At 47.1% G+C, this 16,525-nt stretch overlaps 1 protein-coding gene across 3 annotated transcripts in view; it reads left to right on the top strand.

Annotated features, from left to right (window-relative positions):
• The window catches only part of SUCO (SUN domain containing ossification factor), a 158,969-nt gene that overhangs the window by 49,815 nt on the left and 92,629 nt on the right, over positions 1-16,525 (top strand). For all 3 annotated transcript variants that reach the window (XM_082266576.1, XM_082266575.1, XM_082266574.1), the window contains exons 3-4: positions 7,070-7,171; positions 9,914-10,059. In XM_082266576.1, the coding sequence (XP_082122702.1) occupies positions 7,070-7,171; positions 9,914-10,059 (248 nt within the window). The remainder of the gene's footprint in view (positions 1-7,069; positions 7,172-9,913; positions 10,060-16,525) is intronic.

The raw sequence follows: 16,525 nt of genomic DNA, 5'->3' as shown, positions 1-16,525 counted from the left end.
CAGTTTTGGGGTGGGGGGACGCTTGCTCGGTTTTCTTCAGCCCTGGTTGGCCCGTGTGCGGGACAGATGGGTTCTGGAAATCGTTCGATCTGGTTACAAGATCGAGTTTCTCTCTCGGCCGGAGAGCAGATTTTTTTCCCTCAAATCTTCAACTGTCTCCAGAGCGCTTGCGGGACCTGCACCTGGCGGTGCGGGACCTGAGGGCTCAGGGAGTGGTGGTTCCGGTGCCTCATCGGGACAGGTTTCGGGGTTTTATTCCAATCTGTTCACCGTGCCCAGAAAGGAGGGCAAGGTTCGTCCGATTCTGGACTTGAAGGCTCTGAACCGCTCTGTGCGGGTTCGCAAGTTCCGCATGGAATCCCTGCGGTCGGTGGTGGCTGCCCTGGTTCCGGGGGAATTCATGGCCTCCATCGATTTGAAGGATGCGTACCTTCACATCCCCATATTCGAGGGTCATCAGAGGTACCTTCGATTTGCCATTGCGGAGGATCACTACCAGTTCGTGGCGTTGCCCTTTGGTCTCGCCTCGGCTCCGCGGGTCTTCACCAAGGTGCTTGCACCGGTTCTGGCATTATTGAGGGCCCAGGGCGTTTCTGTCCTGGGGTATCTGGACGACATTCTGGTTCGGTCTGCGACCAGCCAGGGTCTGGAGGAGGACCTGTCTGTCACGATGCAAACTCTGCAGGAGTTTGGTTGGACGATAAATTTTCCAAAGTCGACACTGAGTCCGTCGGTTCGTCTCCCCTATCTGGGAATGATACTGGACTCGGTGCAGGCGAAGGTCTTCCTGCCGGAAGACAAACTCAGGACTCTCCGGGAGGAAGTCGGGTCCCTCAGGGACGTTCCGAACTCGTCTCTGCGGACGTGTATGAGATGTCTGGGATTGATGGTCTCGGCCTTCGAGGCGATTCCTTTCGCACAGTTTCACACGCGGGGTCTCCAAGCGGAGATCCTGTCCAGGTGGGACGGGCGACCTCATTCTCTGGATCTTCAAATCTCGTTGAGTCTTCGCACCAGGGAAAACCTTCTGTGGTGGCTCTAGTCCCCGTTGGTGTCCGGGGGCAAGTCGTTTCGTCCGATCTCGTGGACGGTAATCACCACGGATGCCAGCCTGTCGGGCTGGGGTGGAGTTCTGGGCGTTCTGTCCGCTCAGGGGACTTGGTCGGAGGGGGAGTCTTCCCTTCCGATCAACATTCTGGAATTGCGTGCGATAAGTCTCTGTCTTCATCGCTGGACGGACCGGCTGCAGGGTTGCCCGGTTCGGGTGCAGACGGACAATGCCACGGCGGTGGCCTACATCAACCACCAAGGGGGCGCCAGGAGTGCCCGAGCGGCTCGAGAAGTGGCCGACATTCTGTCTTGGGCCGAGACTCATGTCCCGGCGATAACGGCGGTTCACATTCCGGGAGTGGAGAACTGGCAGGCGGACTATCTGAGTCGCCAGACCCTGGATCAGGGGGAATGGTCTCTCCATCCGGCTGTCTTCCAGACGTTGTGCGCGAAGTGGGGTCTTCCAGATGTGGACCTGTTCGCGTCTCGCCTCAACAAGGTGAAGAGGTTCGTGGCAAGGACGCGCGACCCTCGGGCAGACGCGTCGGACGCGTTAGTGGCCCCGTGGCATCAGTACAGGCTGATGTACGCGTTTCCACCGATTCAGTTGCTGTCCAGGTTCCTTCGCAGGTTACACTCGGAACGCAACACGGTGATTCTTGTGGCACCGGACTGGCCTCGCCGGTCCTGGTACGCAGACCTCGTGAATCTGGCGGTCGACGCCCCGTGGCGTCTGCCTCTTCGAGACGATCTACTGTCTCAAGGACCGATATACCATCCTGCTTTACAGTCGCTGGCTTTGACGGCCTGGCTGTTGAGACCGAGGTCCTGAAGGAGAGGGGTCTCTCTCCAGAGGTCGTTCATACTTTGATCAACGCAAGGAAATCTTCCTCGGGGAAGGTTTATTACCGTACTTGGAAGGCCTATTTTGCCTGGTGTGAGTCCAGGGGGTTTTCACCCCGCACGTACTCGGTGTCCCGTGTGCTGTCTTTCCTTCAAACGGGTGTTGATCAGCGTTTGGCGCTGGCTACGATAAAGGGTCAGGTGTCTGCTCTGGCCGTTCTGTTTCAACGTCCTGTGGCTTCCAACCCATTGGTTGGCACCTTTGTTCAGGGTGTGCGGCATCTGGTTCCCCCGAGGCGGGATCCTCTGCCCCCTTGGGACTTGAATCTCGTTCTATCTGTGTTACAACGTGCTCCTTTTGAACAGATCAGGGAGATCTCGTTGTCTATGTTGTCCAAAAAGGTCGCCTTTTTGGTGGCGATCACTTCGGCTCGCAGAGTGTCGGAGCTGGCGGCTTTGTCCTGCAAGTCTCCGTACCTGGTTATTCATTTGGATAAGGTGGTCTTGCGACCTAATCCTTCTTTTCTTCCGAAACGAGTTTCGGAATTCCATCTTAATGAGGATATTGTCTTGCCTTCGTGCACGAAGCCTAAACATCCAAAGGAGGTGAGATTGCACTCTCTGGATGTTGTTCGGGCGATAAGGGTTTACCTTAAATCGACTGAGTCTTTTCGAAAGACGGACTCCTTGTTTGTTCTTCCAGAGGGTCCTCGGAAGGGCATGGCGGCTTCGGCCTCTACCATCGCCAAATGGATCAGGCAGACCATTGAACAGGCCTATGCTTTGCAGGGGAAGGTTCCCCCTGTGCCTGTGAAGGCGCACTCTACTAGATCTCTGAGTACGTCTTGGGCCTGTCGTCATGGGGCTTCTGTAGCCCAGGTGTGTAAGGCGGCGACTTGGTCGACCGTGCACACTTTCACAAAATTCTACAGATGTTCAGGCATCGGCGGATGCTTCCTTTGGCCGCAAGGTTCTTAGTGCGGCTGTTCCCTAGGGTCCCTTGTTGGGGACTCCTGGCTGTTGGGATAAGTTTTGTATCCCCTGGTTTTTTTGTCTTTTCCTGGGTTGTTGCTCCTGTTGAGCACTTGTTTTTTGCTGTTGCCCAGCTGGTTTCCTTCCTTTGGTAAGGTTCCTTCTTTGATGCGGAGACTGCGTTGCCTTTCGGCGCGGATGCGTTTCCCACCCCTCATGTTTGCACTGCTTTGGGACGTCCCCATATGTGACGAATATGAAGAGGCGGAGACTGTCGGAGGACGTAAGAGAAAACGGAATTTTTGTAAAATCTTACCTGTAAAATTCCTTTCTCTGAGTCCTCCGACAGTCGCCGCCCCCGCCCCTCTTTTGGGGTTTGATTGTATACTCTACTGCTATTCCACTAAAACTGAGATATGGTTGCAGGAAGTAGGAGGGTATTGACTGAGGGGACCACCCCTTGAGGGTGGGATGTATTAAAGCTTTATTGTTAACATATTCTGTTGCCTAGCTACTCCTTCGGAGCAAAGTCTAATACCCCATATGTGACGAATATGAAGAGGCGGCGACTGTCGGAGGACTCAGAGAAAGGAATTTTACAGGTAAGATTTTACAAAAATTCCGTTTTTTCCAGCTGGGGTTTCCTTCTCTATTCGTAATTTAGTCCGTAAGGGCTCTCGCATATATTATCTTCTTGAGAAATTGGTTATCTGTCAGATAACACCATGGATCTTCCTCTCCCTGAAGCCACGGTTTAGGGGGAGTTCAGTTTAAGTCTCTAGCTGTTGACCAGTTTGTGGGCTTGCCCTGTCTTTCCAAACCTTTTTCCTTGAAGTAAAGGGTCAGGTGTGCTACACTTTTGCCTTTCCTGCAGGTGTTTGAGTAGTTTGTTTGCTATTGGACATAGTATGTTCGATTTTTTTTTTTCTTCTTCTTTTTTTTTTTTTTTTCCTTCGGGGTAGATTTTTGGTTAAACAGTAAATATTTTTCTCTTTTTCTTGTTTTGCCCATTTTCATCCTGCCTTTGTTCAAGAATTGATTCCTCCATGTACTTTTGTAGTATCTCCATTCTCCACCTCTGTTGAATCTCTTAGTGGCTATTGCCCACCTTTCATTTGGACTGCTTTTTGGTTGTTCTGACTGTTTAAAAATGTCTGCAGGACATGAACATTTCGGACAAGTACAAAAATCTTTGTTTTCTGTTTTGTTCATTGACTGACACAGCTCCTGATCTTCTTAACCATTTTGTTATACTGCGCCCTACAGGAGTAGGACACTAGACTGAAAAAAAACCTGGCTACGCCTATGGGCAATCCCAGGGGGTATACTCCCTCTCTCTGCTATAAGTACTCAATTTTTTTTCTGCCTAGTCAGGAGTAAAGACCTAGTTCCTTTCTAGGATCTTTCTTTTTAGATAGAACTTTTTTTTTCTCCTGTTTTTTTTTCCTGTGAGATCTACAATCAACTGCCAGACTGGGCGACTGGCTGCATAATCTAGATCCAGTGGTCATCTCAGTTTGGCCAGCAAGCGTGCAGACCTCAGCTCTGCGCTAGGTCGGCTGTGACATAGCCCCACTGGACGGGGCCTTACCTGCGAGTTAACTCCTCGTGAAGTAGCATATGACCGGGTCTCGGCCTGAGTCGCAGCGTTCCTCCTGGCTGACAGCACCCCTATTTTAATGGCGAGGGGTTCTGTCTGAAGCTGTGCCCACCTGGTTCCTAGTATGGTGAGCGACTGTCCCCCCCCCCCCCCCCCCCTCTCCCGCTGGAGGGCTTTGGAATGGACCTGAGCCCCTCCTTGGGTGGTTGGACCCCCGGGTTCCCCTCCTTCCCATCATGCACCCCCTTTCATCTGCCTCCCACCCCCTCCACATATGCTGGGGCTGGGTGGGTGGGGGATCCCTCCTGGGTCCCTAGAGGCCTCGTGGTGCCATGCGGGGTCGCCATTTTGCTGTAGCCTGTGTGTTTTTATTCACAGCGTCAATGTTTATGTAGTCCGGCAGCTATTTTGCGGGGGTTTGCCATTGAAAATAGCGACGGCCATGACAGTGGAGCCCTGTGGGTGGCGATTTCGGAGGTGGGAGCCCCTCCTTATCCCCTGGTGCTGACTCCTGGATCTTTTCACTTCCTGATCTCTGCACTTGGAGTGCAGATTATCCTGGTGGCTGCAGGTGCCGGTTTCTGTTGGGTGATGCGTCTGGTGGGGTTCTCCCTCTACTGAGGATCGCTTGGTGCTTGTGACTGGGTGGTGCTGCCAGCGCGGTGGGGCTTTTTCCTTTTGTAGTGCTTTACACATTTTGTGAGGTCCCCCTGGTGACTCATGGAGTCTTTAGAGCACATCTTCCCACCTGATCCCCTCTCTGAGGCTGTGGGGCCCTCCGGGTTCCTACCATCCATCGATGCACTGACAACGGTCCTGGAGTCCTTTGTGTCCTGGGTGGAGGTGGTTTTCGGGTGACGAGCTTGCAAAAAGTGCCCCCCGTCTTCCCCTGTCTCTTTAGATCCTAAATCTGATGCGGACATGGGCCTGCAACCACACGCCTGAAATCGTCTGATAGTGAGGATGATTCCTCCACATTTGCAAACGCGCATGAAAAGGTGCTGGTGGAAGCACGGATTGTATCTGTGTGTGAGACCTTGAAGATGGAGGACACAGCTGCAGCTGCGATGGAGGCGCAGGTTTCCTTTGGCACTCGTAAGCCATCCAGAGCGGCAAAGGCATTGCCTTTCCCCGCCTATTTTGACAAAATTGTCACTAAAGAGTGGGGACGACCAAAGCATCTCCTTGGGGACCCTAAGCGATCTTCTAGGCTGTAGGATGTAGACATTTCACAGAGCCTGCCTTCTGCATTCCCAAGAGCTCAGTGGGAGAGTTCACTCTACAAACTTTGCATAGTACAGTGGCTCCAACTGGAGCTGACAGTTTTTTTTTTTTTTTTTTTTTCCCGTTCAACCCAGCGAAAAAACTCAGTGTTTACCAGGCATAAGTAAGTACCATCCTTTGTGCTGAGTTATAAAAAAAAAAAAAATTATCTTAACTTAAGCTTTAAAGGAAAAGCATTTATGGCAAGTACAAAAATCGTATTTTCTGCCTTCATTAATTGAAAGGCACAGCTGGATGTTTAGATTTTGAACAATGGGTTATTGTGCCATCTGCAACACTAGCACAATAATTTCCTTTTGGGAATAAGTTCTGAATGTGAAGAGACCACACCAAAAAAAAAAAAAAAAAACCTGAGGCATACTGGAAGTAGGAGGGAATATTTTTGGCTAGTGTGCATTTTGTTTCAGAAATCCTTCTGTAAGTGCCTGTATTATGTGAAGGTTAAAGAATTTGTCTTTCAATGGACTCCTAAGAACAGGTTTTAGTGAAGGTCGCTGTGACCAGTATTGACAGGGCTGACCGTGCGTGTTGACCTGTATGCAAACATTAAACTGTGTGCCTGAAATGTTGTTTTACGGGATTTTGAAATGCCATGTAAACATTTTTTGGACATAGTTCCCCTGTAGCTTTGTTCATGGGCTGCCTGAGGCTCTTCTCATGAACTTGGATGATACAAAGATGAAGCCAGTTTTTGTCGCTGCCCTTTGGCATATGCTTTTCAGCAGTATCCTTTTGTTCCGCCTTTACAGCTGACCTCCTATGTGCAAGCAGATGACCCCTTGGGCACAGTCATAACTGATTATTATTATTAAATGTGTAAGGATGGTTACCTCTTGCTTGAACTTTTTTTTTTTTTTTTTAGTTTACAATTGTGTAAAACCTAAGCTGTTATGCCTTTTTAAAGTAGCATCCCAGTTGTAATAAATCACAAAGGCGTTTAATTTGATAGGCGTTTAGGGGGGAGGTGCATGGCCCTGAATGCACACTGCCAAGGTGGAAATTGTCGCCATTCGCACATCTTGACCAATCAAAGGAAGCCTTATTTATATTCATTGAAAAAATATAGAAGACAGGAAGTCGCTGGTTCTGCTACCATCTACTGTATGTCGCTAACACTGATACAGTATATGTGAAAACACCCAGTGGCCCTGCCATTCTGTAATGGAAACAGCTTGGCCAAAACAAACTATTTAAAGTTGCAATTCTACTTTATTGTATATAGAGAGAGAGAAGTCTGCCGCAGTATATTTGTTTATGAGCAGTTTAAAAATGTGCAAGCTGTTAACTCGTTACCACTAATTTTGTGTTCAAACCCTGTAGGAGGATAAGGAACAGCCAAAGACTTCCGAAATTGTAGATTCGCTATCATCAGGGCAAGCGGTTGAAGATCTGCTATTGGAAGACTGCACAAAAGATGAAAAGGTTTTTTTTCTTTGTCTGCTTTCCCTAATAATGAAAAAGCAATGCTATATTTTGTTTTGTACATTTTCCTTTTAAGGCTACATTTACACTTGCAAATGGGCTAGACAGCGTTTACATATGACAACCCCAGTGGAGATTTGCAGCAATTGGCTGCAGGAGGCAGCCCAATTGAAAGCAATGGAATGCTGCTGGCTCCCTCATCTAATCATGGCCGCTTGCATGTAATCGCTATGCGGTGATTGACCCAGTCTGTGTCCAGGGCCGGTCACTCGTAGGTGATTGTTACATAGCGATTGCACTGTGGTTGGTCGGGCAGGAACCTTGCAGTGTAAGATGTGGGAGGGTAGAGAGTCCCCAGCCTTATGTAGTTCTCAGATTGTGGCTTGGGGGCTGCAAAAAGCATCAGGAGAGCAAAATGTATATAGCTCTGCGTTATGGGTACTTGCACAGTTTATTCATGGAAAACTCCCACATTGGTGCCCAAGACTTCTTTCTACTTCAATCTTGGGTCATATGAAAACAGAAGGTAGTTTGGGGCTTTAGCTAGTTCAGGTCAGGTGAGTTTTTATAGGAGGGGAGATCCAACTCGGTTATGCTGTTTTTTTAAAAAAAAATTTTTTTTTCTGACCTGTTGGTGTTAGGTCTTTTTTCACTTGGATGTTAGAAGTTGCACTGAGTAGTACAGCTGGATAAAACAAAAACTGTCGGTCTTCATTTCTGTCTGCAAAGCAATCAAATCTTATTTTAAAGGGGGGTTTCTATACTCTGTGATGGCTTTGTTTCCTTTCTTAGGCTTACTTGCTTCTATTTTTATCTGGTGATCCAGCCAGTAAGTGGTGCGTCTTTTAAAAGAACAAGTTCTTCAGCAGAATGTGTTAGAGAGGAGACAAACCATTTCTCACTAGCAGGGGTGTTTACAATGATCAGCTTTTATTTGGTTGTGTAAAACCTTTATCCCAGAAAAATAAAAGTTTGCTGTAACTGATTGTGACGTGTGAGCTGGAGTTTGGCTTCAATTTGTTACTGATTTTAAATTTAGTACAGCTTTAACTGTCAGTAGACATAAGATGCCTCTTGTGCGAGCTTTGTCATTTCCCATCAGTGGGAAGTTAACCCGTCTCCTTCAGCCATCCCTCTACCAGTTTCAAGAGAAAATGCTGATCTGAGCGGAAATCTCCAGCTAGCATTTTCTTGTTCCCCTGATTATGGATGGGCAGTGTCTGAGTGTCTGCCACTGGTAAGAAATAATCCTGCTTGTCAGATGACATTTCAGCCTTTAGTCGTTTCCTAACTTTGACCTTGTAGGACTTTGAACAGCTTAGACCCCCCCTAGTAGCTATCTCATGTTCAGGTTAGCATCGAACCCTCCGTAAATAAAATAAGGATCAGAGGAAAAAGACTGCCATTTTTATACCTCTTCCATGCTCCGCATTTGCCATCAAACTAAAAGGGATTATTGTACTCTACTGTCTAGGGAGCAAATGTTTGCCTTTGATGTTTTGTTGAATCTCTAATTTGCATTGCATGTTAAAGTGGTTGTAACCCTCAGACAAGTACATACTATGGAGGGAATATGCTTTGTTCACATGCTTTTGTCTAAGACCAGAGCACCAAGTGTTATTTCTGTCTGCTGCTTCTTTCCCCCCATCTGCAGTCATTTCTGACAAGTTCTCCTGATGCCATAGAAGTGACAGAGGAGGGAACTTCACCTAATTGAAAGCCTTGTGCTGTGTAAAGGGGGGGGGGGGGGTGGGGGTCTTTCCCCCTCACCTCAGTGAGCTCTGCTGGGTGTAATTTCAGTTCCCCACCCCACCCCCCCCCTTTGTTTTTGTTTTTTAACAGCTCAGACAAGCAGTATAAATTCTGGACTTTGAATAGATTTAGAGAAGACTATAGCTAAACGGTACAACTTATGTAGTAATGATTTCATCAGTGTACCACCGGAGGCCAGTCACTTTTTTGGGTATATGTAAGGGTTTACAACAACTTTAATTGTGCTGTTTTGTCATTAACTCCTGGATTCTGCCCAATTTGTAGACATCACTTCCTTTCCCCTTGCTTAATGCCTTGATTTTAATTTATTCTTTCTTTTTATGTTTGAATTAATTGTTTCCCCCTGTACAGTCTACGGTGCCTGGGCGCTGGATAGTGGAACTAGGCAGGCTGTGCACATGTTTTCTTTGAGGAAATGAGAACTACATTTCCAATGATTCCATTGGGGGGCACAGATGTGATGGGTGGGTGGTCAACAGTGCTGTGCTACCTAGAAGTGCAGTAAAGATGGTTGTAAAACTGCCAATCAAGAGTTGTGGGTAGGTTGTGATTGGGTGCTGTGCAGTCATAACAGCCCACAGCAAGCAGGTCATTGCTCTCCTGTGTGCTGCACTACACTGTTTGTGGTGTGATCGCTCTAATAAAAAATAGCCTTGACTGAATTGAAGATCCTTGGTGTGCTGGCGAATATATACATTCTACACAGATGAGGACTCGTGACTGGGAGCCTTTTCAGCCTTTTCTTCATGGGAGAAAGTAATGGTGCTTGAGAGCAAAGTGAAAACGGCCCTAATGAAAGGGGGGGGGGGGATATGGATGTTTTTGGAACAGGTAAGTAAGTTAATTATTGATATGATGTGCCTGTATGGAGATCAGCTTTAAATGACTGTCGACTTTCTCAAAGTTGTTGTTTGTATTAGCTGATTTCTTGTTTTAAATTGCTTTCTATTGACATTTGTGTCTGTACAGGACAAAAAAATAGAACCGGGTTTAAACAAACCTCTGGACGATATAGACATTAAAGATGTGGAAAAAGCAGCTATGAACCTGGCTACCAGTGTTGAAAACATTTCCAGTTCATCTACCTCAGAGATCCCTCCAGTTTCACTACCTGAGTAAGAGATTTTTTTTTTTTCTTAAAAATAAACATTTCATGCTGTCCTTTTTGGCGTGTGGTGTATAAATCTGCCAAGTCTTAATGCTGTATACGCAGCAAAATCTAAAAGCAAAATTCCTGTTTGTTGCTTTCCTTTGGGCCTTTGCAGTCCACTTGTGCATATTATGTATAGCTTTGAAGGGAAAAAAAAAAAAGGACAGATCTTCTATCATTTAGGGCGCGTTCACACTGGTGCGATGCCAGACATCAAATGTGATTCGCACCACATTGCTGTTCAGATACCCTGCAATTTCTGTGTGGGGCAAATTCAGCCATACAAAGTGGCTGAATTTGCATCGCATTCTGACCAAACAAGTGCAGGACCCTTTTTTTTTTTTTTGTTTCCCGCCTGTACCAGAATCTGATCGTATGGGTGTTCACATCCATGCGATTTCCTGTCCGAATTCACAGTTCGCACTGCGAACCGATCTGGGGGTATCATTAACTTTTTGTATTGACACTCTCAGCAGTTCGCAGAGGGCAGTGTGAACTGCCGGCGATTCAGGTGCGATGTGGGAACCAGCACTAGATTTGCAGGGGTTTCCACATTACACCAGTGTGAACCGGCTCTAAAGCAATAGGATATTAAAGAACTTTCCTTGTATGTTTGTCTTTTCTAATGTCCGAGCTGTTTGGGGCTGTAAATATAATGTAGTAATAGTTTAATCTCAGTTTATGAAGCTTGGAGTGCTGCTAATATGTAAACCAGCTGATCTCCTAAACTAGAATCTTTTCACTGCCTGCCCTGATAAGGCCTCATGCACACTGGGCTTTATCAAAACGCCAGTAGAAAGCTGTAGCTGCAGAAGGAGTTTTTCAACTTTTTTGCAGTAACTTTTTTCAGCTGCAGCGTTTTATACTCCCACAAAAGCTTATAGCGCAAAAAAAGCTGATAAATGCCGAATAGCCACGTTTTTAAGATTTTATCAGAGTTGGAGCTTTTTTTGCAGCTGAAAAACTCTTCTCAAAACCCACTAGTTCTGGGGGTTTTTCCAGCCAGAACCCCCCCCCCCCCCTCCCTGCCAAAAACTGCTGATAATAGCCTGTGTGCATGGACACAAAAAATGTCTGAAGCCAAAAACGGCAGCTGTAAAAAACAAAAAACAAAAAAAAAAAAAAAAACGTCCAGTGGGCATGAGGCCTAAAGGGTGGCCATATATTATACAATTTCCTTGTAACATTTTCATTTCGTTTTTAACAAAACCTTATTACTTGGGGTCAGACCTAAACACTTTGAATTTGTATGCAGACAGGCCCTTGCACTACATCGTTGAAGGTAAATCTAATGGAAATTATATAAGAAAATTGTATTATGTATGGCCAGCTAAAGAATTATGGGAGCTGCCATTGCTACTATCTTTAGAATCCGCTGTCCCCCTAGCAGTATATATCATCCTGTGGTTTCCCTGCTCAGTGAGTCAGTCGCTGTTCTGCAGCCAACTAGCAGTCCAGCACTTGACAAGCTGCATGCTTGTTCCAAAAATGACTTACTATGAGGTGAAGTTATAGGATGAGCACAACAAATAGGAAGCTAGCAGCTTCCAAACAAAGTCCACGCTGGCAGCTTCCTTATTTTTATCATGACAGGTGAAAGAACATGAGCCGAAATGTGTCGGGGGGGAAAGGTGTGGTGTTTTTTTCCTTTTGTTACTTGCATACTGGGGTTGTGTATTTTGAAGATGGGTAATCAGTCTAAATGCAGTCCTTAGTGTAGTAGTTCTTTAAAATAAAACTTGTACAGGAAGAGAGATGGAGTTGCTGATCTACTAAGAATACAGGTTTCCTCACTGTCTCGGTCTCCCACTGATTCGCCAACCAAGAACAAGCAGGTAGATTAGAAAGTTTGGTTTTCTTTTGGTTGGCATCTAAAAACGCTTAAGCAGGCTTTATGTCTTTAATTCTTCGACTGAGAAATTGAGGAAGAAGCCAGGTGAACTGAACAGTGATTGCAGCCACAGTATTATGGTATTTTGACAGCCATGGGTGCTGGTTGTCAGAATACAGTAGCCAGATACAGGAGATTCACTTATCCCTGTTTAGCGTTGGGCCCCTTTCACACGGGCGCCTCCGCTAAGTGGAATCTGCATGCTCAGCAGGACATCTCTCCGCTCATCCCTTCTGAGCAGGCGGACAGCAGGTCCGTGTCCGCTCCACTATGCCGAGCGTTCATGGACACAGTCCCACTCTGCTCTATGGGGCAATTGGATGCAAACAAACTGGTTGTCGGTTTCCATCTGATCCGACGAACAGATGGGAAATAGGGCCGCCATCCGCCTGTTTTTATTGGATGGTGGCGGGTATCAGCAGACGTGTCTGCTGACATTCGCCGCTGCTTAGAGACTGGAGGGTCTGGTCAGGTCTGCTTGAAAAACTGACAGGTGGACCTGATCGGAAAGCCCATGTGAAAGCGGCCTAAGGGTTATAATAACGAAGTAGCTGCAGTCACTGTTTGGTTTTTCTGCAAGTGCTGGCTGTCTGAACTCTATAAAACAGGAGTTTTATCCCTCCATGCTGTTTAGTGTGAATTGGGACTCTTATGGATTGCTCTTGTTTGTGGAGCCTGATCTTGCCAGAAGCGGCATGTGAATTCTATTTTTAATATAGAGATTTGTAGATTGGCCACTAGAAGAAGAAACACGTTGTGTTGCAAGCCCCTAATAAGCAGCAAGAGCTTGGTCTGTTACAGGCAAGCTAAAGACCACAAAATGCTTGCTTCTTTTTTTTAAGCAATGCAACAAGGGGATCCCTCTTCGGCTGCTGATATCTTCTCCTCAGGCTTCCTCTGACTACTGGGGTTTCAGCCTTTTGATTGGCTGGAGAGAATGATGCGACTCCCATGTGCATGTGTTATTCATCCCTGCAAATAGGCACTGTGCCCAGGATGTATCTTGAGCTGAGCATATGCAGCTTAGTGCACATTCAATAGATTATGAACAGGCAAGAGGCGTAGCATATCTTTTACAATAAACAGCGTCCTGAAAATTTTTATTTTTTAAGCTCAAAAACAAAATTATCCTCATTTGCAGGGGGGCTTTCTGCACTGCAAGATTAACTGCGTGTTTAATCTAGGGAACAGTAAAAGCATTTTCCTACCTGCTCCTTCATTCCCCCATGGTCTAGTGGTGGACCGTTCCACAGCATCCTCACATCCAGTGTGAGACTATGGGTCTGCATCTGTCTTGATGTCAGAGAATCTCAGAACCCTGAAGCATAAGTGGGGGGTGGGGGGGGGGATGTGGGGGCAATTTTATCGGCCCAGAGAAGCCTGCAGGATCAGAGGTTGGGTTAGGTAAAACCAAGCCGCCAAAACAAGCAGGTAACCTCTGCAGTGTGGGCGCAGCCCTACTGCAAGGCAGAATAATTTATCTTTCGTTCATCAAAGGACACAGCGCTCCATAAATCATAACTACTGGGTTATATTGCCTCCTCCAGGAGTATGACTAGGCAGAACAAGACACCTGGCTACGCCCATGGGCCATCCTCCGATTGGTATATAACCCCCTCTCTGCTCTAGGTAATCAGTTTTAATCTGTCAAGTCAGGAGTAAGGACCTAGGCTCCCGGCTGGGATCTCTGGTCCTAGCATTTTTTTTCCCCTTCCTTACAAATTTTTTGTTTTACAAGATCTACAATCAACTGCTGGGCTGGGCTACAGGCTGGATAATCTAGATCCAGTAGTTCCTGTTCTCTCTCTCTCTCTCTCTCTCTCTCGCGCTCTCTCTCTCTCTGCTGATAAGTACCCTGAGCCTTGAGGGGATCCTTTAGTGGCGCCAAAAGTTTGTTTTTGTACTGCAAGATCTTCCACTCCATATGGAGCCTCAGGGTCACATCTCCCCCACTGGCCCCCTCATAGAGGTAGCAGGTCCCTCGGAACCCCAGCTTACCATGGTTGCACTGATGGCGCTTCTGCAGTCCTTAGTGTCCTGGGTGGAAGTGGCGTGTGGGCAAAGGCCCAGGAGGAAGCTTCCCCCTGCCTTTCCCTGCCCAGTCTGTCTCCTCCGATTCTGAGCCTGATGCCACTTCTGAGCCTGATGCCGCCGTGGACGTAGCCTGTCCAGGGGGACTTAATTACACCCCTCACATCCATCCGATAGGAGGATTCCTCCATGGTCGCAGCAGCGAATGAAAAAGCGCTGGTAGACACGCTTATCACTGCAGTGCAAGAGACTTTAAAAATGGAGGACGCGTCTGATGTCGTTTGGTACGCATAAGTTGCCTCATACTCCAAAGGGGTTTCCTTTATGTGCCTTATTTTGACAAGTTTTCCTGTAAGGAATGTGAACAACCAAAATTACCCTTTGTGGTCCCCAAACGTTTTGCTGTACGTTACCCTTTTTAGGAGTTCCTTTTAAAAAAGTGGCCTTATTCACCAGTGGTGGACCCTCCTGTTTTCAGGTTGAATAAACCAATCATGATCCCTGTAGAGGAATCCCCATCCTTTAAGGACCCAGCTGACAGGAAAGAGGAGGCTGTGGCACGCAGCATGTTTATTATGGCTGGTTCGGCATTGTGGCTAGTCTTTTTGCCTTGGCCCTGGTGTCTCAGACCCTAACTGAATGGGGCCAAGCTTTTGGACCAGGGCCTGGGGGGTGAGCAGGTCCCTGCTGCTTAAGTTGATTTAGCGGACCAGTTGGTCCCTGGGCTGCATTTATTTTGTGATGCAACTTTGGATTCAGCTCCTCCTGTGCAGTTTAAACTCTTTTTCAGCGGTGATGATTAGGTGCATGCTGTGGTTTAAGAATTGGTCCGCAGACCAAGCCTCTAAGGAAGCTCTCATTGACCTACCCTTTCAAGGCGATCACCTGTTTCAGGCTACTCTGGATGACAACATTAGGGTATCACAGGGGAGGGAGAGTACCTTCCTGCCACAGTCAATTAATGAGAAGGAGCCTCATCGCAGCCTCGTCGCATTATTGTGGTGGGGGGACATCTTCGTTGTTTTCGGCACTGTGGACTTTTGTGAGCGTTAAGGAGATCAGCGAAATGTTTCTTTTGGGGGTACCCAGAAAGGGGGGCAAAGTTTGTTCTTTTTCAGGTTTTTTAGGTCCTGAGTCATCTTGTCTGGATTTAATTCCTGCAAAGTTTCAGGTAATGTCTGGAACTAAGGCCCCCCTATCCCTTTCCAAGAAATTGATTTACCTAGGTCTGATTTTAGTTCTGACCAGGGTGGTCCTTCCTCTGGACAAATTTCAGAAACCACAGGCCCTGATTCACCAGCTGCTCTCACAAACAGTTCTCTCTCACAATTTGCATACAGGTTCTGAGTCTGGTGGTATCCACTTTCAAGACCGTTCTGTTTGCACAGTCCTACATGTAGCTCCTCCTTGCAGGTTTGACTCCACAGGAGGATACCAAAGTTCGTGACGAGGTCAGTGGGTCCTCTAACAGGCGCCCAAGGGCCACGGTAAGGCCAGTATCCTCTACGGCTCAGGCTTCTAACACAGTTCCTGTGAGGAATCGAGAGCGAGGATCTTCTTATCATCCTTGTGGCCCTAAACGTCCTTTGAAGGCTTCCTCTCAGAGAAGACCAGTTGTCCCAAGGGCTAATCTACCATAGGGATAAAGTGGTTCTTCGTCCCTGTCCATGATTCCTGCCCAAAGTTGTCCCTGACTTCCATTTGAATGAGTATATTGTGTTGCCTTCCTTGTGTCCCAAGCCGGCTCATCCCAAGGAATTTGCTTTGCATACCTTGGATGTGGTTTGTGCAATTCTGGGGTATCTGGCAGTTACTGAATCCTTTTGTGGTTACAGAAAGACAAAGACAAGGGCTGGCCGCTTCTTCAGCTACCATCTCTAGATTGATCAGACAGACGTTGACTCACGCCTATTTTATTAAAGGTCAGGTTCCAAATTTCCCAGTCACGGCGCATTCTACTCAGGCGCGGAGTGCTTCTTGGGCCTTCCGTCATTAGGCATCGATATCGCAAGTTTGTAAGGCGGCTGATTGCCGCCAGGCTGCCACGATCGTTCCCCAATGAGAGAGGACAGTCAGCTGTTGTAAACACAGCTGACTGTTCTTTTTCTCTCTGGAATGATCAGAGTGCCTGTGATCCTTCTATATAGGATCGCAGGTCTCTAATGATCATTTCAAAAGCCCGACCCCCATACAGTTAGAAACACTCCCCTAGGCTTACATTTAACCCCTTTATCTTCCACTGTTAACCCCTTCCCTGCCAGTGTCATTATTACAGTGACAGTGCATATTTTTAGCACTGATTACTGTAGTAATGTCACTGGTTCCCCCCCAAAAGTGTCAAATGTCAGTTAGGGGTCCGATCTGTCCGCTGCAATGTCGCAGTTCCGCTAAAAATCGCAGATCGCTGCCATTACTAGTAAAAAAAAAATAATTAAAAATGACAAATCTTTCCCGTAGTTGGTAGACGCGATAACTTTTGTGCAAACCAGTCAAAATACACTTATTGTGT

The sequence above is a fragment of the Pelophylax lessonae genome, assembly GCF_965119305.1.
Source record: "Pelophylax lessonae genome assembly, chromosome: 8".
Lineage (NCBI taxonomy): Eukaryota > Metazoa > Chordata > Amphibia > Anura > Ranidae > Pelophylax > Pelophylax lessonae.
This window is presented reverse-complemented; position numbering and strand designations above follow the sequence as displayed.